The 25,267-nt window shown below is 35.9% G+C and overlaps 1 protein-coding gene across 1 annotated transcript in view; it reads left to right on the top strand.

The window, feature by feature from the left end:
- TOPAZ1 (testis and ovary specific TOPAZ 1) overlaps positions 1-25,267 on the top strand; it is a 53,370-nt gene that overhangs the window by 4,192 nt on the left and 23,911 nt on the right. Inside the window, exons 3-11 of the mRNA XM_074344126.1 lie at positions 4,646-4,707; positions 5,445-5,572; positions 12,937-13,001; positions 14,702-14,847; positions 16,456-16,541; positions 17,436-17,561; positions 18,574-18,637; positions 23,137-23,288; positions 23,488-23,580. Coding sequence (XP_074200227.1) covers positions 4,646-4,707; positions 5,445-5,572; positions 12,937-13,001; positions 14,702-14,847; positions 16,456-16,541; positions 17,436-17,561; positions 18,574-18,637; positions 23,137-23,288; positions 23,488-23,580 — 922 coding nt within the window. The remainder of the gene's footprint in view (positions 1-4,645; positions 4,708-5,444; positions 5,573-12,936; positions 13,002-14,701; positions 14,848-16,455; positions 16,542-17,435; positions 17,562-18,573; positions 18,638-23,136; positions 23,289-23,487; positions 23,581-25,267) is intronic.

The raw sequence follows: 25,267 nt of genomic DNA, 5'->3' as shown, positions 1-25,267 counted from the left end.
TTAGTTAACATTTGTGATGTTATATTCTTCCTGATGTTCTTGGGGTTACAAGAACTTATAACTTACCCCAAAGGAAAGACCAAGAGCTTTATCTATTATTTTTTAAAATAGTGTAATGAGGAAGGATGATAATCTGCCTATTTTGAAGGTGGAAAAAAAAATGAAGATGACAAGTTGTCACTTGTCCATGGTCACACTACTAGTAGCAGAATCTAGATTTGAACCCAAGCCTGTCTTACTTTAAAATCAGTGGTTAAGAATGTTACCTTTATAATCTGACCTAGGTTTTTGAATCTTCCTGCCCTAGTAGCTGTGTGACCTTTTAGGTAAATTATTTTACCTTATCTGTGAAAAGGGAAAGTACTTGCCTTAGGGTTGTGAGGATTAAATCAGTGAATGGATGGGAAAGGTTCTGGTGTGGCACTGGATGAGTAGTAAGAAGTCAATAAAGGATAGTTATTAAAAGTGCTTGTAACTCTTGTTACACTGTGCTTCCTTTGAGGAATACAAAGGGAAACTAGAGCAAACCCCTCATTCAAGAGCAAACATCTCTGTTAACTAACAAGATGTTGACAATGAGCTACAGCCAAAGATAGAGACAAATGTGAACTGGGCATAAAGTTTGTTTTTTATTCTTTCTTTTCTTAGAATAATGGCTGATTTTATAAAAATGATACATGTTCACTATATTAAAAGTGTAAAAGGGAGGAAGTCTCACCACCCAAAATAACCAGTTAATTACCCACAATTTGTATGCATCATTCCAGACACCTGTCTATGCATATATGTGGATATAATCTTAGAAAAATTGGATCATGCCATTTTTTAGTAAAAACATTTAATTTTATTTCCATGTAACTGAGGGGAGAAGGGCCTGAGGTGAAACTGAAGGAATTGCTGAATCTATGTATTTATGAACAATAATAGATTTATAAAAACAATATTTTTTCCTTACTGTAAGTGGTGCATTATCATATTTTGTATTTTATTCTATTTTATTAAAAAATCCTGGTTGCAACCCATTAGATTTCATCAACCCCTTGAAAAATGCTCTGGTAGAGAATAAACTTGCTGTAATCTGTGTCATTCTCCAGAAGCCTGTCTTACTCTCCTCTCCTTTTTGCTCAGATTTTCTCTCTTGCATCCCTATGTTCTGTAGCCTCACCCAAGTCTATTTCTCCCCTTTCCTCCTTCTGCCCTTTTTTTTTTCCCCTTTCTGCTCCATCAAGGCAGAACTGTAACTTTCTACTCCAGTAATGCAAAACTGTAAAATATTTATGGGGATTGCAGTTTTGTTTATTTTTTTCTTAGTTAGGGGAATTTAAATTTTTTGTGTCTTGTGTCTTTCAAATTCAAAACAAAAATTACTTCTAACAAAAGTGACGTGCAGTTTTACCTTTGTAACTTATTCATAGTGAAATGTTTCTCACCCTTACAAACTATACCAGCAATATTAAAAATACTATCACAATACTTTGAAATTAGAGCAGTACACTTGCTGTACCTATTTATGTCTTCTGGGCTTTTTGTTTTTGTTTTTTGTTCTTTTTGAAGAATAACCTCCTGTGTTTCTGGATCTGTACCTGTTTATGAATGTAACTTTCAGGATAATTAGAAACTGCAGAAACACCCCTCAGTTCTTCTCTGTTTGTTGTCACTTATCCTATTCCTGCTATTACCTTAATATCTCTCCTGGTTTTTCCTTCCTCTCAGTTCTCACTGCTACCAACTTATTCATATTCCTTCTGGGTTATTGCAGTTAGCTCCTTGTTAATCTTCTTGAACTCTAGTAGTATATCCTCCTCCATAGTAATATTTTGAAATAGAAATTGATCTGCCAGTGACTGCTTACAGTGCTCCAGTGGCTTTCAGCCACCTGAGGGTAGAGTCTAAATTGCTTGGCATGACTTTGTATAGTTCTTTAGTGGCTCTGCATCCGTTTTCTCTTAGGCAGCTATGGTGTTGGTGGGGAGGAAAGTGAGGTGAGAGGTTAATAAAAGATAAGCAGAGCAGGCAGCTCACTGTTTCCAAAATGTGTCATACATTTGAATCCTTTTACATATGTTTCTTTATCTGAAAGTTCCTTTCTCTTCATTCAGTTGTCCTTTAAGTCACACCTGAGTTGTTATTCTAGGGGTTTGTTCCAGTAGTTCTCTTGGCACACATCTCTGTATGTTATGTCTTCTTTACGTGCACCTCTTCCAATACTACGAGTTCCTAGACAGGAAAGGGGCATCTTCATTTGGGTCTCCCTAGAGTCTGGCCAGGAGGGTGTTAGGTGCTCAATGTGTGGAGAACAACTCAACACACAGAACCTTGTTCTCACAGAGCTTTTAGTCTAGCAAGGAAGGCAGATGATTAAGCGAATACATAAAATATGGTGAGAGAAGTGCAAGATGTTAAAGGCCTCCTGGTCCGAGTGACGTTTAAGATGAACACTAAAGAATGAGTAGGAACTAGCCAATAGATGAAGACAAGTTCAGAGGAGAAAAGTGAGGGGAAGGAATAGCCTATAGGAAGGTCCCCAGGGAAGAACACGTAACAGCCGAGAGTCAGAAATAACATCCCGTGGTTTAGTGGTCAGGTGGCGAGAAATGAAGCTACCGAATATGCAGAAAGGTCCGTTGTGCAGAACTTTGTAAATAGGATAACCCTAGAACTGATCTTCGGAATTGCAAAACATTTAGAAGGGAAATGAGGAGCTATTAATAATCACTATGCCAGAATAACAGGCATGAACGGATCATCCTGGATAAACTAGAATTCATGGTGGATTTGAACTTTATCCTGAGAGCATATAGAGATTCATTGAAGGACTTTTTAAGTAAAGAATTTGATAAGATTTACATTTTAAAAATCATTATAGTCTGGTGTGGAGAATAAATTAGCAGGGAGCTATTGTAATAATTAGACCAAAAGGACATGGTGACTTCAGCTAGAAGTGGAAGTGGATTTGAGAGAGGTTTAGAAAGTGAAGATTGGTCAATCAGATAGGGGCAAGGTCAGAGGTAGGAGTTAAGGATTATATCCGGTTTCTCTTATTTCAAAGCAGGGCATTACAATTCCCTGATGAAAAGAGGCAGGATCGTGGTGGGATATTGGTCATAAGGGCAAATTCAGACATGTTCATTTGGAGAGACCTTTGAAATACTGAAATGGAGATACTCAAGTAGACATGAGTTAAGAGGTAGGAATTGGGGGAGGAAATTTGTGTATATATGTGTCTTGTTTGTGTTTTTATTTTCCCATTCTTTAAACTGTATACTTGTGATAATTTGCAACCTCAGGGGCTTCTAAATGTAATCTGAAACTGCCCCCACTTCCTCACCACCCCCTCTACACACGCACGCACGCACGCACGCAGAGGGCAGGTGGAGACCGAAGAAAGAGGCAAACCACTCCAGATTGGTAGGTGACAGGTTTAATAAGCAAGGGAAATTACACACACGGCTTGTCTTGGGAAGCTGCAAGATGAGTACATCTCCATTCCAGTCCCCTGGAATCTCAAAAGTTTGCATTGAAGCTTTGAGTGGGTTCAGCCATGTATACGATCCAGATGGTCCCAACAACACCTTACTATCAAGGCTGTGTCCTTGGGCAGCTTCTAGCATGGGGAAGACAGGCAGAACACACATCCCCAGGATGGGGGAGGGGACGGGGAGCCCCAGATTGCTTGGATCCAGCTCACAGGTCAGCTGGCAGTTACTTCCTCTCAGGTGCCTCCTCCAACAGCTTCTTATTGTTTCTAGGGTTTATGTTGAGGGAAAAAATACTTCATGTTTTCCAAAGACCTCAAAGAACAGTATATATAAAATGTTTTATTTTCTTTCTTGGCTAGGAAGTAATCCTGAACCAATGAGCAGTTGTAGGACAGGTTTAATAAAACCCACTTATTAAGTGAATAAATGGTGAGATTATGGACATTTATTATATTTTATTCAGTGTACTTTTATACATTTTTGTCATAAGTTTTTAAAAATGAACAATGTTTGGCCATTTGTTTTTGAGGGACTCCTGTAGATGTAGTTTTCATTTGTTAAGCCTATGCCATTGGCTTTGAGAACATTTTATCTCATTTAATCCTCACAATAATCTCATGGGTAGGTGGCATTCTCATTTTACAGATATGGTTAAACTCAAAGAAGTTAAATAATTGTGCTACAGTTGACACAGTAAGTGGCAGAACAGTATTTGAACCCAGCTTGGTCTAACTCTGATCTCCATGACCATAACCTTCAGACCATATGTTGTCTTCAGAGACTGCAGAAACAGACTCGAACTGCTTTCCAGCCGTCTTCTTTTTCCATTGGCAGCAAGACGTACATGCACACGCTTGAGAGTAGAAGTGGAAACATATTACATTGGTGTAATACTTTAAAAATGTTTTAAATGCTTGGCACATGCAGTCATCAGTTCTCTCTGAGTAAGAGTTCAGACGGCAGCGCTCCATACAGTTGCGGCACAAGTGATTAAAGAGCCAGATGGAGCATCTCGGTGGTGTGCTGTCCCAGGACAGACTCCCGCCTCGGAGAACTAGAGCTCGTGTTCACCAGCTGCTACAGCCAGTAGTGTATAATGTTTAAGAGGAGTGGATGGTTCTGCAGGAGTGTATTCTAATGTTTAAGCTCTGTTTGCTTTGTAATAGAGAACCTCCTGTCCTGGATCCTGGGTTGATGAAGTCAGAGATCTGTGCTTCCTTGTCAGCAGGTAGAATTCAACATTTGCACAACGTGCAATATTGAGCTATTTATGTATCTCAATTGAGGCCTAGTCAAAATGAATTCATTAAAATAGGAAGATTTTCATTTTAGAGTCTGTTAAGCACGTTTTACAGTTTGTCAGTTTTCCTCAGTTTTAATTACCTAGTTGTCAGATCAGATTTTGAGAAATTGTCTAGTTGGTTATTTAATAAATAAGCTGTTTATTAGTATCTTTAGTTATACAGATAGTATCTTTATCTACAAAAGATAGATAACTGGCCTTAGCAATTTTTGTAATCTTATTTTGAAATTGAAATATATATTTAAGCTTTACCGCATTTTAAGTCCGAGGCCTTTTTAAAATTTTTTGTAATTAACAGCTAATCATAAGTTCAGGTAACTGGATCTTTACAGGAAATAACTTAATTTGAAAGTTAATTTTACTTCAACTTTCAAGTTTTAAAAATATATTGGAAATAGCTGGACATAACCAAGAAGGAGTCTTAAATTTATCTTGATATGTCTCAATTTTGTCTTACTGGCAATTCTTTTTATACCATATAATGGAGTTATTTTGATAGAGAGGGAGGAATAAATGTATAATTTGCTGAAAACTCTACTTCATATTTGTCACATTGGACTTAAAAGAGTCTCTGAATTCTAACTCATTTTTAGAACAATCTTTAAATGACTTGGTTATTTTGTCATTTAAAGTTTCTGCAGTTGAATATTATTTCTTTTCAGCAAATGAGCTAAAACATGATTCCAAAGATGCAGACATTCCCTTAGAAGAAGTTACTAATGAGACCTCTGAAGATGAAAAACTGGGGGACTTCAGTGAACACACAAAAAGCTCAGATTTGGATGAAAAGGTACAAGGGAGTCTTTTGGGTTTGTTTTTTTTTTTTTAATTTCTTGATCCAAGTAGTGGTAAGTATAGAAGTTTATGGTAACACTGCTGTCAGATGACAAGTGTAACTCCTTTTTATTGAGGAAAAGAATCACAGCATTCTGACCATGGGATATATTGCTGGATGCTTTGCATTAGCACAGTGTTAAGAGTTTGACTTGTCTGAGAAAATGGGGTGTACTGTTTAATTATACATTTAGCTTTTTAGTATCCTGCAGTTCCTCTCAAACCTATGTAAATCTTTCTAAATTGTTAGGTATTTTCCTGCCTCATTAAACACATTTACTGAATATCATCTGATCTTGATTGAGGTTTAGAATGTCATAGTACCTGAGTGCTGTGAATACAAGCATCAGTTACGCGACCACAGATGTAAGAGGCACAGGAATTGGAGATAAACATAAGCCGATGTTGGAATGCACCACTGGTGTATGAGATGGAGAAAACTTGGGGTGTCAGTTATCTGCCAGATAATGTGTATTAACCTTTTGAAGAATTTGACTCCTAGGCAACTATTCCATACTTTCTTCTTTGTCCATATTCCTCCTCATTCATCCTCACAGCTAACAGCCTAGGTTCCTACTTCATCAAGAAAATTGAAATAATTGGAAAAGAACTTCCTAAGTTCCTGCCAGTACATTAGCCCACCCCTCTGCGTCTGTCCGCAGAACTCCAGCTTCACTTCTGCTGCAGTGGATGAACAGGCCAAGGCTGTTCTCTTCACCTATGTGCTAGAATCCACCTCTTCTCTCTCGAAATACTACTCCAGTGATTCTCCTTTTCGTTACTAGATCATTCCCTTCAACATAAGCATGCTTTTCTCCCAACTTCAGATAAAAACCAAAAAACCCTTTCATGGTCCCATTTTCCTTTTCGGCTGTCATCCTGTTTCTCCAAAGGCTTGTCTAGACCCACTAGCTCCAGTTTCTCTCCTCCAGTTTCAAAGATATTTGTCTTCACCTCCATCAAAACTACCCTTCTTAAACTCTCCAGTGACCTCCTTGTTGCTGAATCTAATGGCCATAGTTCAGTCTCAGTCTGACTCAGTCTGTCACCAGTATTAACATCAAAAGTTTTTTCACATGACTTCCAGGATAAACAAATGTGCCTGGTTTTCTGTCTGTCTGCAACTTCCCAGTTGGATTTGCTGGCCTCTCCTGATGTCCCTGATCTCTACATGTTGGAGTGACCCAGGGCCGAGACTGTGCATCTGTTCTTTTTTCCTGTCTAGAGTTGCTCCTTACATGGTCTCATCCAACCTCATTGCATTCAATGCCACCTATGTGCTAAGACTTTCAAGTTGATATCTCGAGCTTGAACTTCTTCTCTGAACTGCAGACCTTTGTGACTGGTTGCCTACTTGATTTTTCCCCTTGCATGTTCAACTAGGCATCTCACATTTAATACGGTCAAAACTGAACTGTTTTATACCCCCTTTCCTACCACAAACCAGCCCTTCCTGTAGTTTTCCCCTTTTCTATTGATGGCAGCTCTATAAATTACTTAGGCTCAAAATCTTGGGTTTCCTTACTTTCTTTTTCTCTCACTCCATATCCAGACTATAAGGAAATCCTGCAGGCTTTACCTTCAGATGATGTCTAGAAATTGTCCACTTTCCATCAGTCCTGCCCACACCATACAGTCTCAGCCTGATATAATCTCCTGCCTGAATTACTGCAGCAGCCTCCTAACAGATCTCCTGCTTCTAATATTGCCCGCTTGTAGTTTATTCTCAGCACAGCATAAATTAGGTCATGTCAGTCTTCTGCTTCAAAGTCTCCAATGGCTTTTAATACTCTGATTCAAAGCCACAGTCCTTTCTGTGACCTGCGTGGCCCTGTATCTATTGCCTTTACCCTTCCCCACCTCGTTACCTCTCTGACCTCTTCAGCTCCTCTCCTTACCCATTTTGCTCTGACCACATTAGCCTCCTTGCTGCTCTTGGAACACAGCAGGCCCTCTCCCGCTTCGGGGCCTTTGCCTTTGCCATTTTATCTCCTAAAAAATGATACAGCTAACTTGCTTGTTTCTTTCACTTCTTTGCTCAAATTTCATCTTCTCAGGGAGATTTCCCCTGGCCAGCCAACCTAAAATTCCAGTGTTCTCCCTTCTCCCAACATTTCATATTCCCCTTTCTGGTACTTAACAGTGTCTGACATTCTATATATATTTGCTTATTTATGTTTGCCTCCTCCTGCTAGAATGAGACTTTATGAAGGCAAGGATTTTTGTCCATTTTGCTTGCAAATGAATCTTTAGCACCAAGAGCAGTGTGGCTGCTACAGAGTAATAGCACAAGTGATTGCTGAATGGATATTGAATGTGAATTTGAAGGGAGTCCTGAAGTGCCGGAAGTGTCCTGTAGCGTGAATAAGAATCTCAGTGGTTTGATGGTAAGGGCCAGTATGTACTGAAGCTTTATTAAATGGCAGCCAGACACTGCTGGAGACTTAGCACTTATCTGTAATATCTGGAAGTGCTGTTCAGGGGTTCCCAAGACCACCCTCAGGTTCCATAATTTGCTAGAAGAACTCACAGAGATTAGCAAAGGTGTTATACTCAAGGTTACAATTTATCACAGTGAAAGAAGACAGTTTAAAATCAGCAAAAGATAGAGTCACATAGGATAGAGCGCTGGAGAAATTGGGCGCAAGCTTCTGATTGTTCTCTCCCAATAGAGTCATGTGGACACTGCTTGCTTCTCCCAGGAGTGACATATGGCAACACAGAATATTGCCAGCCAATGGGGCTTGCCTGAACCCTGGTCAGGGCTTCTGTTGGCCACTTACGCATGGCTGACCACCTGCATGACTGACCTTAATCACTCAGTCTCCAGTCCCTCCAGAGGTTGACCTGTTACCATGTGGCTCAAGTTCCCCATCATAAATTACGTTGTTAGCATAGACTCTCTGGAGAGGCTCAAGGCCCCTATCATAAATTACACTGTTAGTGTACACTATCTGGTGTGACCCCAGACCCCCAGGTTAACAAAGATACACTTATCAGGCAGCATATTCCAAGGGCTTAGAAGTTACCTCTGAGGAGCAGGTCAAGGGGCAAGCCTTTACTGTACAGCATATAGACAACCCAGACTTACTAAATTAATTCTTTAGTGCACATGAGGTGTGTACTGTTATTTCTCTTTACAGATGAAAAAACAGAGACTTAGACTCAAAATCTTGTCCATGGTCACACAGCAGAGTTCCTTGACTCTGTAGCAGAGGTCAGCAAACCTTTTCTTTAAAAGACTTGACAGTAAATACTTGTCTGGCTTTGTGGGCCATGTGGTTGCTGTTGCAGCCACTCAACTCTGCTATCGTAACAAGAAAGAAGCCATAGACGGGATGTAAACTGTGAATTGCTGTGTTCAAATAAATATTTACAAAAACAGGCAGCCTGCAAGCCATAGCTTGCCAACCCTTGCTCTAAAGCATTAAAAAAGTAAACAGTTTATGCTCTGTTCTTCTTAAAGCTGAAGAGAAGACTTAATCCATTCAATTCTGCAAGGACAGATTTTAGGAGACGTTTGCCAGAACACACTGAGTTTCTAACACTGTAAATATTTTAAAGATGTAGACTGTTTTCAATATTAGCTCTTTTAAAAATAATCCACAAAATCATTTAGCTGCTTCCTAGTCTGGTACTACTTCCTGGATTTGTTTAAGGGAAGGGGAATGATTCCTTTATCCTTCTGATCCCATGGTAAGCTTCAGAGTACCAACTCCAGAAAATACATGACCCTGACAACGATACTTGTCTTTAAGATATCTGTCCCCTAAATTTGGGAATCAACAAACTTATATCCATCTCTCACCTAACATTTTAGGAACTTTAGAGGGCAAATAGGTTGACTTACAGGAAGGACATAGCCTAGCCTACCCCTTTTCTGCTTTTATGTATGGTTTTCTATAAATTTTTAGAAATGTTCCCTTATTTGTCTTTTCCAAAGACCTTGTTTTTTCTTTCTCTTGTGTATCAATTATACCCAGAATCCACGTATAACAATTTTTAGGTTTGCCATGGTAGTAATTGCTTAATGATTCTAGTTTTCAGCCCCAGATGGTTAATGTTAGTGTACTTTTCAATATTTGTTTTGAAACAATTATAAATTCACAGGAAGTTGCAAAAGTACTTTTCCCCCTATGATTACATCTTAAAGCACAATATCAGAAGCAGAAATCTGATATTAGTACAGTGAGTGGGTGTAGTTCTGTATATTTTATCAAGTGCAGATTTTTGTTGCCACCGTTGCCATCAAGATAATTATTCTGTCACTACAGAGATATTCTTTATGCTGCCCCTTAGTCTCACCTCCCTCCCTACCCCAACAGCTGTAACCTTAGCAACCGTTAATATGTTTTCCGTGTCTATAATTTTGCTATTTTGAAATAAATGCCCAGGTCTGCCATTGCTGGGCTATCTGGTAATTGCTTGCTTAGATTTTAACTTGGGTAGACTCAGCCTCCAGGTTACTACCCTGTGGTAGCAGGCAGTAGAAATGTTTACTGTGTTATTTTAGTGTTAGCTGAGTTGTTTGGAGTCTGCCTTACAAAGGTGTAGTTCAAGGGTCAGTTTTAGAGATTTGGACCAAGTTGAAAGCAGTTTTGGGGGCTTCCTGCCTTAGACTCTTTCTTTTCCAGGATTCCCATCCTGTTCCCAGTTTCTGACTTTGCCCTAAATTTTGCCTTCTGGTTCTTTGTGTCAGTAGGGCAAATATTTGGCCTTCCCAAGTGGTTCCAACTAAGGCCTGCCTTCAGGAATAAAGCCAGAAAAACAGGACTGTTACCCAGTGTCATCCTCTCTTTCCAAGTGTAGACTTCCCTTCTGATTCTGCCTCCTTTTCATATCTCTCCAATGTTTTCAGACAGATTTTTTTATATTTTATCTTGGGTTTATAGTTGTTACTGCAGAAGGATTAGTCCAATAAGATGTACTTACTTGCCATTTCTCAAAATGGACCTATTAGGTATTTTTAATTTTATACAAATGATAGCATACCATTTTTTTTATCTTTTTTTAATTTAATAGATAATAGAGAATGTTTCCTTTCCATGTATGTAATGATGTTTTGCTTTTTATAATTATGTAATTATCTGTTGTATGGCTGTACTCTATTCAACAAGTTCCACTATTGATGGACACTTGGTTTGTTCCCATTTTTTGCTATTTTAACATTGTTGCATTATGCATCCTTGAGCATAAGGCATTTTGCAAATGTGCAAGCATTTTTGGATTAATTCTTAGAAGTAGAATTTTCAGATTGTCCTACATAGAGATTGCTTTGATTTATATTCCCAGCAACATCATATGAAAATGACACTTCTCTCCCCCACACACTCACAACTCAGTATTAGAATTTTTTAATTTTTGTCCATCTGTACATTTTTACAAATGACTTTTAATTTTAATTTGCTTTTGTTTTATGAGTCTAGTTAAGCATCTTTTAGCATGTGTAAAAGCCATTTACATTTTCTTCTGTGCACTTTTTTATGTCCTTTGGCCATTTTTCTTCTGGGATTTTTTTTTTTAATTTGTAAGAACTTTTCCCATATTAAACATATTTGTTCTTTGTTTTATGTTGCCATACTTTTTCCTGTTTTTCATTTATGTTTGACTTGGTTTAGGAACTTTTTATTTTGGAGGAGCTTTTTATATCTTTATTTAGTCAAATGTATCAGTTTTATTATTATGATTTTTGAGTTATGAGTCATATTTAGAAAAGCCTTCCCCATTTTAGGATTAAAAAATTTCACCCATATCTTTTTGGTGTTACTTATTATGTTTAAATTTTTAGCAGTATAAATCTAGATTTTATCTTGGGAGAAAGAATGTAAAAACAATATAACCTTTCTGTTTTGACAGATGGCTTTTTGTACTTTGTATTCTCTTAGTATATGGAAATGTTTTAAATGTTTGTATTCAAACCTGTTGAGTGGTAAAGTGCATGCTTAGCATGTGTGTGGTCCCAGGTTCGATTCCCAGTACCTCCATTAAAAATAAAATAAAATAAATGAACCTAATTACCTCACCCCCAAAAACAAACAAAATCAAAAATGTACAGGGGAAAAAAAAACCAATCTTTAAACGTGTTGATATCATAACTCACAGTTTCTGCCTTTGGTGTCAAGTCTAGGCTTTCTCCACCCTCCAGATTATATAAATACTCATCTCTATTTTATTTTTGACCAGTATTTCTTACATTTAAATGTTTAATGAACCTAAAGTTGTTTGTAATATGGTAAATTGGTACCAAGCTTATTTTCTACCCAATCAACTAGCCTCTTGTTCTGCTACTATTTATTGCATCATTTCCTCACAAATTTCAAATGCCATTTCTAACATTTTCCATTTTTAAGTATAGAATGATTCCTTTTCTTCTCTTTTGTTTCATTAATTGCTCATGGCCTGTGCCAATTACATACTGTCAATTATTTTTAAAATAAAAACAATAAGGAAGGCTTGCTTTAAAAGATATTAAGATGTATTATAAATTAAAATATTTTTGGCTATTCTTAAAGTCTTCTAAGAGCTTTAAATTCGCACTGTAAGGTAGTTTTTAAAATCTACAGATTAATTTGGGGGGAGTTAACTTTTTTACCTTTTAATATTCTCATCCGAGAACATGATATATCTTTCTATTTGTTAATGTTTTGTGTTTCTCAGTTGATTTTTGTAGTGTTCTTCCTAAACGTTGTGATAGTATGTATCATATATACCATTATTGTGAAATATGATTATGTACTTTAAAAAAGATTAGAAAGGTATAAAGTAAAATATGAGTGGGTATCTCTAGCTGCCCAAATGATGGGTGATTTAGGGTAGGGGTTTGTTTTCTTGGTGCCTGTTTTTTCAAAAGTCTAATATTGAGCTTATATGACTTTCTTATAATTAGAAAATCACAATTCCCAAAACACCAATTGTATTTTAATACAATGATGTTTAAAATACATAAAAACATTTCTAATGAAAAATAAATTTATGTTCATAAATACCACCTAAAAATAAAAGTCACTCAAAGCTTTTTTTCCTGAATGAAAAGAAACATAACTTTAATTGTCTATAATAATTTGAAATGGTAGCTTGCATAATTAAGGATGATATCAAAAGCTGAGAAAATGTATTGATTTGTATTAATTTTTCTCAACAGTGGAAATTTTTAAATCAGTATTGACTATTTTAAATGATGTAGAGTTGAACTGTTTTCTGGGTTGGCCATAAGCTAATTGTTGAATTAACATCTAATACATTCTGATCTGATAAGCCTCATAGCCTAATAATGAATGCAAAGATACTCACTTATACTTTTTAACTGTAATCTCTTCACAGTGTAGATTTTCAGACAAGGTGACGATTCAAGACGAAAAAGAAAATACTTATGAAATTTGCAAAAGGTCTGTAATGTAATTTTTAATTATATGATGTTAAAAGAGTCATTCATGTAATTTATATCTTGAGGCATATTTTTCGTTCTCTGCTGTATATGCTTGGGCTACTATGCCATAAACAGTACATGGGTATTATTTAACTAATATGTCAGGTGTATCCAGATGTCAGGTATATTGTAAGTTACCTTAAAGTTGTCACTGAATAGGTATTTTGAGCCATTAAAATATTTTTGAGAAAGGAATAGTGATAAAAGAAGAGAGATGTGTATGTGACTTTTATGAAGGTAAGAATAGCTGAAATTAGATGAACAGTGCAGTTTGCAGGTATCTTCCATGTCTGCAGTGATTAGTACTGACAGTTACAGTGCACTCACTAGAACATATATGGATACAAAACTTAGATTCAGAGGATAATTTGGAGATCATTTGATCCGTTCTGTACCCCCGTTTTGCTGTTGAGACAAGGTACAGTCGAGTCAGGTGACAAATACATGTAAGTCCCTTTATGCTAAGACGGTGTTTTTCAAAGTGTGATCCTTGGAGTACCAGCATCATGTGGGAACTTGTCAGAAATTATTTGGTCCCACCCCTGACCTACTGAATCAGAAACTCTGCAAACGGGGTCCATCAGTCTGTGTTTCACCTAAGTCACTAGCTAATCCTGCTACATGCTCATTATGTTACATAACATTATGTTAAGGAGACGCCTAGATAAGAATTAGATTGGCATAGAAGCTCAGTATGATTCATGACCATTGGAGATCTTAAAGAAAAAGCAAAGGTAGTAAGGTTAACTTTTTCTTTTCCTATCAAAAATATTTTGCTTACAGACAAAATAGTTGCAGCCTGCAGAGTTTTGTCATCACCTTGGCTCTGCCATAATGACATTGAAGTATGACGTGGGGCAAGTCACTCCATCACCTCCGGTTTCGTCTTCCAGTCAAAAATTTTAAATTCCATCAATGCTAAGTTTCAACTGTTAAGAGCGCTGGCTCCTCTTCTTACTATTTTTACTCTCCCCTGGCCCAAGGAACCCCAGCTGAAAAATCTTATTAGAATTGTTTTTAAGATAAAATATTTTAGTATCTGAATGAGGGTACAAGTCCTTCTCCAACAAAGTAAATTCATTTATATCTATTAGCTTCGAAGTACTTTTCACCTTCCCTCTTGCTTAAGTTATTTATTTTCTAGGTAAGTGACATCCAGATTAATTGGTTATGTAGGATCTCACATATTAGAATATAGTCAAAGCTGTTTAAATGAACATTCTAGAACAATACATTTCTTATACCTTGTTCCCAAAGGAAGATCTCAAGTACATGTATACATTTAATATATATACTTGTCACTTATTTATCTTGTTGCACTGTTAACAGAATTGTTGGATGATCTTTTCTGGATTCAGACACTAGTCCAGTTCCTTCTCAGACTCTTTGGCATGATCAAAAACACTTTGCTCTAATTTTAACCCCACCACCCCACTCTTACCCCTACCCCAGCCATTTAATAAGTACTGGTTTTGTAGTTAAGAAGGCAGGAACAACCTATTGAAAACATTAAAGAATCACAGTATATGGCTGTAGTATGCAGCACAGTGTGTGGAACATACATGTCATTAGGTTGCATTTCTACTTATTTGATTCTCATTACTTTAACATTTTTAGAATAAATTTAAATTCTGATTTTGTTTTTTTCTGCTCACACAGTGGTGATTCTAAAAATACTGAGATTATGGTTGGTGAATGTCATTTAGCAGCACTGGGCCCCAAACCTCTGTACTTTCCAGTGCCAGTGCCGCCTTTGACTGTAAGTGCTCATCAAGAAGACACACTGCTGAAGCCCTGGATGAATGGTACAGTTTTCTTAATACAATGCTATTGGCTTTTGAAAATAAAGAAATGATACAGGAGATTTTTCCACCAAAAACAGAAAGTTAAGAAAAAAGTTGAAACAAATGTAGGATATGTTAAGATTAGAAGATTTGTGTACCTTTGTTTAGTACTTTTGATGGAACGACTTCTGAGATATCTATATTTATGTGATAGTGGTAGTACAGGTAAGTTTATACCTAAAATATTCATATTTATTTGAGTGTTTTAGAAATTTAGAATGTACTTTAGAATTTCTTTGAGGATTTTTTTTTGATAATTCATAATGCTATGAACAAAATAAGCTAGATTGAAGAATAAGTTTAAAAACAATAAAGTTCGCTTGTGTGGCTCACACCTAGCTCTTCTGTGCCTCACATTACTGACCTCATGCCGCCTTGTGTTGTGTCCTGTAGCACCCAGCCCATGAGGATCACCTGTTTTGTCTTAAAAAGCTTTACAGCTTTCATAATGAAAAGTACCGCGCAGCTATGCAGCAGAAACTTCAGTTTGTCCCAAATTATATCTGATGCTGCCAAAGTGAAAAATGAAATCATTTAAGATAAAAAAGCATTTTTATTTGTCTTATCTTTAGGAAAAATAAATTTTAAATATCCTAACTCTCATTTTAAAAGACCAACATTGAAGGATAATGATGCCTGGTGCCGCAGTCTCCCTGGGCTGCTGTAACAAAACACCACAGACTGGGTAGTTTAAACAACAGATAGTCATTTCATACAGTTCTGAAGGTTAGAATTCCAAGATCAAGGTTCTGTTAGGTTCAGTTTCTGGCTCAGTCCTGGCTTTCAGACGACAGCCTTTTCACTAAGTCTTCACATGGCCTTCCCTTGGTGCCCATGCGTGGAGAGAAAGAAAGCTCTCCGGTGTCACTTATAAGGACACTGATCCTATCAGATCAATGCCTCATTTTTATAACTCCATTTTTTCACTTCCATAAAAGGCCCTAACTCCAAATACAGTCACATTGGGGGTTAAGGCTTCAACATCTGAATTCTGGGGGGACACAGTTTAGTCCATAGCACCTGGGTTTGTCAGTAGTTCTTTTTTCCTAAGGAAGGTTTATTGTGTGCAATATTTGTCTGTTTAACTTAGAGACAATCATTTGAATACAGTCCTCACTGCTGCCATGTAAGGCTTTTGAGAAAGTATCTTCAGGGGTAGGGTATAGCTCAAGTGGTAGAGCACATGCTTAGCATGCATGGGGTCCTGGGTTCAATCACCAGTATCTCCATTAAAAACTAGCTAAATAAATAAACCTACCTACCTCCTCCACTAAAAATTAAAAATAAACCACAGACTCTCAAGTCTCATCAAAAAAAAAAAAAACGAAAGTATCTTCAGCTTATAATGAATTTAAAATGTTAAATTCAGATCTAGATACTTTAAAGAACACCTGAAATGTAAGTTATCCTGTGTTTCACAGGAACACACCGTAGTAGCAGTCTGTGAATTTAGCATGAGTAGTCCAAAGTGAAACTTTAAAGCAGATAGTAGTGGTCATCTGTTTCATAGTTATGAAAGGAGTAAGTTGTGACATATTGGAGTGTAATGACATTCTTAATGATTTCTAGATTTCAGATTTCCAGGAAAACATTCTCTCCTAAAGCTGCAGAACCCTGAAATTTGTGAAGTATTTAACAGGGAAAAAAATATAGGGGTAAGTGCCCCATTAACAAAAAAAACCTTATAAAGCAGATATTTTGGGGCTTTCTGGTTGTATTTCCCTATCATTTTTAAGCAGTTCTGGACATTTTACGGATTTTTAAATTGGGGTTGGTGGTAAGAGGAAGAAAATGAGTAGCATTTCAGAGGATATTCACAAACAGTATAAGAGGTTTAAGGCAGAAGGGTAGAGGTTGGGATATTCAAAACAAAATACAAGATGAATAGTTCCCTGTAATGAAGGAGGAAAGCTAGCAATATAAAGCAGTCGATGGGAATAACTTGCCATAAAAAGCTTTCACTCATTTGCCATTTTTTTTTTTTAAGTTTGGTTGATTTACTGTGTTGTGTTAGTTTCTGGTGCACAGTATAGTGGTTCAGTCATAAATATATGTACATATTCTTTTTCATTATAGGTTATTGGAAGATATTGAATATAGTTCCCTGTGCTATACCGTAGGAACTTGTTTGTCTTGCCTTTTTCTGTTAATCAGAAAAGCTAAGGAAATTTTGGTTCTAATAAATGCATCTGAAATATGCATATGATAATAGAATTAAGTTTTTATAAAAGTAAAGGGCAGGTACATGAGAAGGAGGAGGGAATGTATAAACTTCAAAACATGTAAAGTAAAGCTAGTAACTTTGGTGAAATACAAGTTTTACACTAAAGAAAATTGCAGAAATTCAGACAGATAGCTTTAAAGTGTGTTCTTTTCATTATTTTTAAAAATACAACTTGATTGGAGTTTTTGTTTTATCAAGTTGGCAAGCAATTTATCATGATACTGTTTTAGGTATATAATACTTCTGGTTGCTTCAAATACTTTCTCACTTGATCGTAGTAAGTGTTTTACAATTAACACAGAAGGAAAATTTGTCTAATTTCTAGATGTTCCAGAAGCCCCTAGGGTTGATGATACCCCAGAGATACTGCAAGTTTCATTTTAATACATTACGTGGCTGTGAGCGATTACAATGCAAGTTTGCTCACGTGCCTGAGCAAGGGGATGAAAAGGTAAAGTATGTTAGGTCATTGAAGTAGAGATTGTCTTAATAACCATCTCAGTCATACATTTTAATTTAGATTTTCATCAGCTCCTAATCGATGAGCTTTGCCTGGTTTTGTGTTTTATATAAATGAAATTTTACAATCTGTATTCTTTTGTTTCTGGCTTCTTTTGCTCAGTATTTTTGAAATTCATCTGTATTTTTTACCTAATTGTAGACATTTCTTTCTCATTGCTGTATAATATTGAATGTTCTTTTGTGAGTATATCAAAATTTATTTTGTTGATAAATACTACTTTTGATGGGTGGTTTCTAAATTTGGTAAATTCAGTAGTGGTGCCATTGGAGCTTTGCATGTCTTTTGGTGAGCATATGTACACATTCTGATGGGTTATACTTAAAACTACAATTACTTGATCAAAGAGTCTGCATATGTTCAACTTTAGTACATACTGACAGATTTCCAAAGTGGTTTACCAAATTACACTCTCCAGCAATGTCTGAGAGTTCTGGTTGCTTTGCATCCTCACCAGCTCTTGATATTATCAGCCTTTTAATTTAAGTCATTCTGGTGGGTAGGGAGTGATCCTTCCCTGATTGATGAAGCTGAGCATCTTTCAAAATGTTTATTGGATGTTTGAATATCCCCTTTCTGTAAATATCCAAATATTTTGCCTAAATTCTGTAGGATTGTGTTTTTCTTACCCATCTTAATAGTTCTTTATATATTCTGGATACAGACTTGTTGTTGGAGATATATATATGTATTTTGCACCTCCCTTCCTCAATTGCTTGCTAATCTTGACTGTTTCCTTGACTATTTCTTTGACAGGGCTTCTCTAAATAAGGTTTTTGTAATGAATTCAGTATGTATTTCAAATCTTAGGTAACCTAACATCATTTTCCATTGTTTTAAATTCACTTTAAAAAATTGGAATAAGCATAAATATAGGACTGAAATTTGTGTAGTTTCTGTGAAGTATAAAAAGGTAATTTCATATTTTCCATGACTTTTACAGGTTTGCATGGATGTGTTTAAGAAATATATAAGTATCGACGAGCTGTGTTTGCTACAACGTGCAGGTATGAGACACTGGAATGATTACTATAAATTCATTGATGTGAGTGTTTCACATAATGCGCTATATTGTCTTACAGTTTGGAAGTAAATTCAGTACTTTTAAGTATGAAAACTGAATGCCTTAGAGTGACTCTCATGGTCTTCAGATTAATAGTAAGTGTGGCATTTTGGTTAATAAAAAATTATAATCCACGTAGCACTATAATTCCCTTATATACTAATATTTTCATGATATAGAAATTTTATTTACAGAAAAGAGGATATTGTTAATTGGCTTAAAATCTTTCTGAAGGGATCTTTCAGAAACTGGATCTTCCCTGCTTCTTTTCTCCATCCTTCTCTTTTTGCACTTACCCCTTATAGCCGATGCACCATCCATCATTCTGTACAGTTCCCAAACAGGCCAGGCTGCCTCTCTCTACCCAAGATGCCTTTCTTTCATCCGCTTTGCCCATAGCAAAGACCTATTCATGTTTCAAAGCTTAGTCATAAGAAATAGGATTACCTCCTCTGTTAGGCCCTTATCTGACTCCATAGCCTCATCCCATTCTCTGCTCCCATCTCCCCTACTGCATGATGAGTCCCAAGAGGAAGGGACCAAGCTTTATATTTGTCACCCTGACACAGCCACCAAAGCCACATAAATGGTAATAGAACACTTTAGCTTTATATTCATCTGCTTAAAATCTCATTTGGCTGAAAACAAAATCTCTGACAAGTTTGTTTTGCTGGTGATACTATCTCCCCAAGGATTAGAGGAAGCATCTGAGGAAGCTGGTGATATGGACCTAATCCAGCTGTAACAAGGAGGAAGTAGTTGAGGTGTAAGTAATAGGAGCCTGTATAGGGAATATATCTGTCACCTGAGGGGTTGTGATAGTCAAGCAGAAGAAGCTACACATGATTAGATGTGGATGAACGTTTATATTCCAGTAGTAATTCCATAACATGAGATGTGGAAGAAGAGGGTGACATGGAAAAAAATGCAAAACTCCCAAAAATATAATTCTGATTATATAAATATCCAATACAAGAATAGGAAAAATACATGTGAATTTAGTTTTAGAACAGCAAATACAGAAAACAAAAACCCATAATGAAAAAATAAATGCAGGAAGTTAACAAGAATCTGTGTAAATTATGTTTGATGTGAAAATAGAAACTTAGATTAGTGGAACAGATAGCTCAGAATAAACTCGACATTATATAAAAAGATGTTTAGTGTTTAGAAGGACCATAGAGTTTGGGAAGGAAGACTCATTTTATGAATGATGTTAGGTTAACTGGATAGCAGCTTAGAAAGAGACTCTAAATACCACTGGTATAAGGTGTAGTTACAGAGAGCCCTCAGGAACCACCTAGTTCACAAGGGGGGGTACTGAGTGGGTAGGACTCCCCATTCCCCTCTGTATCCGTGGGATCATTTCTGTCTGTTTATATTTGAATTTCCACATAAAATTTTTTCCAGAAGTTTTATGACTAAAAACATTTGAAAAACTACTACTGCTTAGCATACTTCAAAATGAATCAGTATAATATATTGGTAATTCAGTAGAAAGAATTAAGATTTTCTCAGATTTTTTTGAAAGTTGATCATTTCTATAGTTGAAAGTAACCAAGGGAAGCACAAAAGATACAGCTTTGATCATATAAATTTAAATTTAAGAAAGCTATTAGCTTCAAATATTTTAAATTTACCATTGGTGATATACACAACATATTCTAATTTTTAATAACAAGAGTCCAGTCAGCTCTTTACAGAGGCATGAACATTATTTCCTCTTATGAGAATTAGAAAGAGATCTGGAGAGGAAAATCCAGTGTTACTGGTTCACCAGAATTGTGTACTGCTAATCAAATGAGAGAGTCGTTCTTATAAGTTAATCAAAGTGGCTTTATGAATTGACAAAGCTTTTTAAAAAAGCACTGTAGGAAGACGGCAGAGTAGGTAGCACCAAGAATCTGTCTCCCCATCTAGACAACAGTTGCACTGGCAAAATCTGTCTAATATAATTACTTTGGAACTCTGGAGTCTGTTGAAGGCTTACAACTTCCGGGGGAAAACTTGAACAGTAGGTTGTTAATTTCAGTCAATTTCTACTCTTAGCATGGTAGCAGCTACCCATCCCTTAGCCCCAGCCATGTGACAGGCAGTTATGCCTCACCTCAATTGATATTCAAAAAGCATTTGAGAAAATTCAACACCCTTTCATGATAAACAGACACACACACACAAAAATAACTAGGAAGAAAAAGGAAACTACCTCAACATTTAAAAAGCCATATGCGAAGAGCCCACACAAACACCATAGTTAATGGCGAAAGACTAGATAGAAGCTTTTCCTTTAAGATCAGGAACAAGGCAAGGATGCCTGTTTTCACCACTTCTGTTCAACATAGAAATGGAAGTTCTAGTGTGAGCAATTAAAAAAGGCAAAGAAATAAAACACATCCATTTTGGAAAGGAAGAATACATTATCTGTTTGCAGATGATATATGACCTTGTATGTAGAAAATCCTAAAGATTCTGAAAAAAAAAAACCTGTTGGAGTTAGTAAATGAATTAAGCAAAATAACAGGATACAAAGTCAGCACGTGAAAATCAGTTGCATTTCTATACACTGAAAATGAACAATCTGAAAGGGAAATTACAAAAATAATTCCACTTATATTAGCATCAGAAAGAATGAAATACTTAGGAATTAACTTAACCAAGGAGATGAAAAACTTGTACAATGAAACCTACAAAACATTGCTGAAAGAAAGAAGACATAAATTAATGGAAACACATCCCATTTTCACAGGTTGGAAGACTTAATATTGTTAAAATGTCATTATTTCCCAAAGTGATCTGCAGATTCAATGCAATCCCTATTAAAAGCCTACTAACCCAGTAGAAGTGAAAAACCCATCCTAAAACTCATGTGGTATCTCAAGGAATCCTGAAAAAATCTTGAAAAAGAACAAAACTGGAGAACTCATACTTCCTGACATGGAGACTTATTACAAAGTTACAGGAATCAAAACAGTGTGGCACTGGTATAAAGACAGACATATAAACCAATGGAATAGAATAGAGAGCCTAGATATAAACCCTCACATATATGGTCAGATGATTTTTGACAAGGATGCCAAGACCATTCAATGGGGAAAGAATAGTTCTTTTTCAACAAACGGTACTGAAAAAAGTGGATATCCACATGCAAAAGAATAAAATTTGGACCCTTATCTAACACTACTTACAAAAATTAATTCAAGATGAATTGAAGACCTTAATGTAAGACCTACAACAATAAAAATCTGAGAAGAAAACATAAGGACAAAAATCACAACATTGGATTTGGCAGTGATTTCTTGGGATATGACACCAATGACAGGGGCAACAAAAGAAAAAAGTAGACAAATTGAACTTCATGGAAATTTAAAAATTTTGTGCATTAAGAGGCAAAATCAGCAGGGTAAAACAGCAGCCCATAGTATGGGAGAAAATATTTATAAATCGTTTATCTGGTAAGCAATTAATATCCAGAATATATAGAGAACCCCTAAAGCTCAACAATAAAAAACCCCACCAGATTCAAAAATAGGCAAATTACTTGAATAGACATTTCTCCAAAAATATACAGTTGCCTGATAAACATATAAAAAGACACTCAACATCACCAATCATTATGGAAATGCAGATCAAAACTACACTGAGATACCACTCAATCCGTTAGGATGACTACTATCAAAAAAACAGGAAACAGCAAGTGTTAGTGAGGATGTGGAGAAATTGAAACCTTTGTGCACTGTGGACAGGAATGGTAAATAGTACAGACACTGTGGGAAAACAGTACGGCAGTTCCTCAAAAAATTAAAAATAGAACTACTGTTTAATCCAGTAGTTCTCCTGGGTATATAGTTAAAAGAATTGGCAGCAGGATCTCAGAAGATACTTGTGCAGCCTTGTGCTGATATTTATAGCAACATTAGTCATGGTAGCTAAAATATGAAGCAATCCAAGTGTCTATTGAGAAACTGCTTTTGCAAAGGAAATTAATCAGTGTTATAATTTGTAGTAGAGTGTTCATAATCATAAACTAGAATAAAAAATATCCCCAGGTCAATTTGTTGGTGGAGTTAAAACACCAAGAGGGGATATGTGTCAAAATAGTCTACAGCCATCCCCAAACAGGCCATTGCCTGAAGTCCCTGGGAGTGTGGCTCCCCAGGAGTTTGTATTGAGACCATGATGTATGAGGCAATTTGGTCCCAATTTTTGTGGATAGCACATGAGTTAGCTCCCAGTCGAGTGCCTAACAAGCCTGGTTGATATATTACTGCCAATAACTTTGGCTTTAATTTATTTCTGTCAAATATTTCGGATACTGGAAGTATACCTTTTAAGAAATTGAATTTATAGTATTCAATCTTTAAATGTAGAAAAATTGTCTAATTTAGGAAAGATGAATATCTTAAAAGCAGCAAATGATCTTGATATATATTTCTTCATTTTCAGTAAACATGTTTATGGAGTACTACAGAAAGTTTCCTCCGGGCATACACTTTGACTTACAAGTGCTAAATGATCTTCTAAATTCTTTACTCAAACATTGTTTATTGAAAGAAATATTTCAGGTAGTGAACCTCAGCATAATGGTTAAAATGCTGGTAAGTAACCTGAAAATGTTTTTTTTTAATATTTTAAGTTAATTTCCCTGTTGTATTTGTTTCTATAATTCAGCAGTTAAATTTGTTTGTTGAATATTTCCTAGAGAACACTTGTGTTTTTCAGCATAAACGAATTTGAGAAACTTAAGTGTACTGAAAGAAGACATGAAAATGAGTGTAATTTTTTTGTTTTATCCAGCCTGCTCTGAAAATATTACTAAAAATATTTGAGCATGTGGCAACTATGAAATTAAGGAATGCTGTACCTGCTTTAATTGATATGTTTTACAAGGTATGATTTTATTTTACCCTTTTATTCTCTGATAGTGAATAACCAAGAAAATAATTATTTCTGCTCATAGTCTTAAGTTGCCATTTATTCACATTCTTTATGCCAAATAATTCTGTTTTCAGAAATGTTCTTTTTCCCCTGAAATAGAGTTTATAAAGACTCCAGTGACTTACAGGTCTTCACCTTAATTAAATAATTCTAAGCATGCCAGGTGACTTCTTTCAGATTCATGAACTATCCTCATCTCTACTCCTTCAGGATAATTAAAATTTTCCTTTTCAAAAAGATTTGAAGTCATTTATAACAAAAATAAATACACAAGTCACTATATAAAAAGGAAATCGTTACCAAAGTGGATTGATAAAAATATGGTGGCAAGGAGTTAACTTTATATTTGGCATTAAACAAAAAGAAAAACAAGGACTTTTCTGGCATTTTAAAAGTATATTAAAATTTTTACTTCTATTGAATATTTTCTAGTATTTGGTACTACCCAGCCATTCATTTCAGAATAACCTAATAGTGAGAAAACATCCCACTTCCTGCCCGTTTTCCTTAGGAAGCAACAATGGAACCATTCTAGCAGTTGAACAAATATTTCAGTGAATACCTTTAGTTCCACATTACAAAACTTGACAAAATTACTTGCCTGAAAGTGTTTCAAATCAGAAATTACACAAACTTCCCAGTTAACATAATAAGTGAGACACAGGGATGAAATGTACAGCATGGGAATTCAGTGAAGAATAATGTGGTATCTTTGTATGGTGCCAGACGGTAACTGGACTCATCATGGTGATCGTTTTGTAATGTATGGAAATACCAAATGTCATGCACCAGGAACCAGCATAGTGTTGTAGGTCAATTATACTTCAGAAAACAAACCCATAAAAAGAGATCTTGTTTGTGGTTACCAGAGGCAGGAGGGTGGGGAGTGGGAATTGGATGAAGGTGGTCAAAAGGTACAAACTTCCAGTTATATGATAAGTAAGTGCTAGGGATGTAATGTACAACACGATAAATGTAATTAACACTGCTGTATGTCATATGTGAAAGGTGTTAAAAGAGTAAATCCTAAGAGTTTTCATCACAAGGGAAAATATTCTTTTACTTTTATTTTGTGTCTATATGAGATGATGGCTTTTCACTAAAGTTATTATAATCTTTTCGTGATGTGTGTAAGTCAAATCATTATGCTATGCACCTTAAACTTATACAGTGCTGTATGTCAGTTACATCTCAATAAAACTGGTAGATAGATAAATTAAAATTTTTTTTAAGTTGCTACTAATCACCTATAGTAGTTGTAAAACCTCAATTTGATACTTCTCAGGAATTTTACCATCAGGAATATGGTGTAACCACCAGTGCTAAACTTACTAAAAGACAGAATGAGTACCCAACAAAAGGAAGTACTACTGATAAGGTGGTTGAGATACCTTGGAGAAAGGAAGAATATTCAAGTTTGAATTCAAAAGTATTAGTTTCATTTTTGCTTTAAATTCTTGAAATAAGGTATCTTATTGTGGTTCTCAAATATTTGAAGAAAAATACACTTCAGATTTTTTGAAATGAATTTTAATTCTAATTGTCTTCATGTTTCACTTCTTCCATCAGTGTTAGTTTTTTCACACATACTGGTTTCAATGCCTTCATACTTTTCTAAGAATGAGTACTTTTTTCTCTG

Source organism: Camelus bactrianus, chromosome 17, assembly GCF_048773025.1.
Source record: "Camelus bactrianus isolate YW-2024 breed Bactrian camel chromosome 17, ASM4877302v1, whole genome shotgun sequence".
Taxonomy (NCBI): domain Eukaryota; kingdom Metazoa; phylum Chordata; class Mammalia; order Artiodactyla; family Camelidae; genus Camelus; species Camelus bactrianus.
This window is presented reverse-complemented; position numbering and strand designations above follow the sequence as displayed.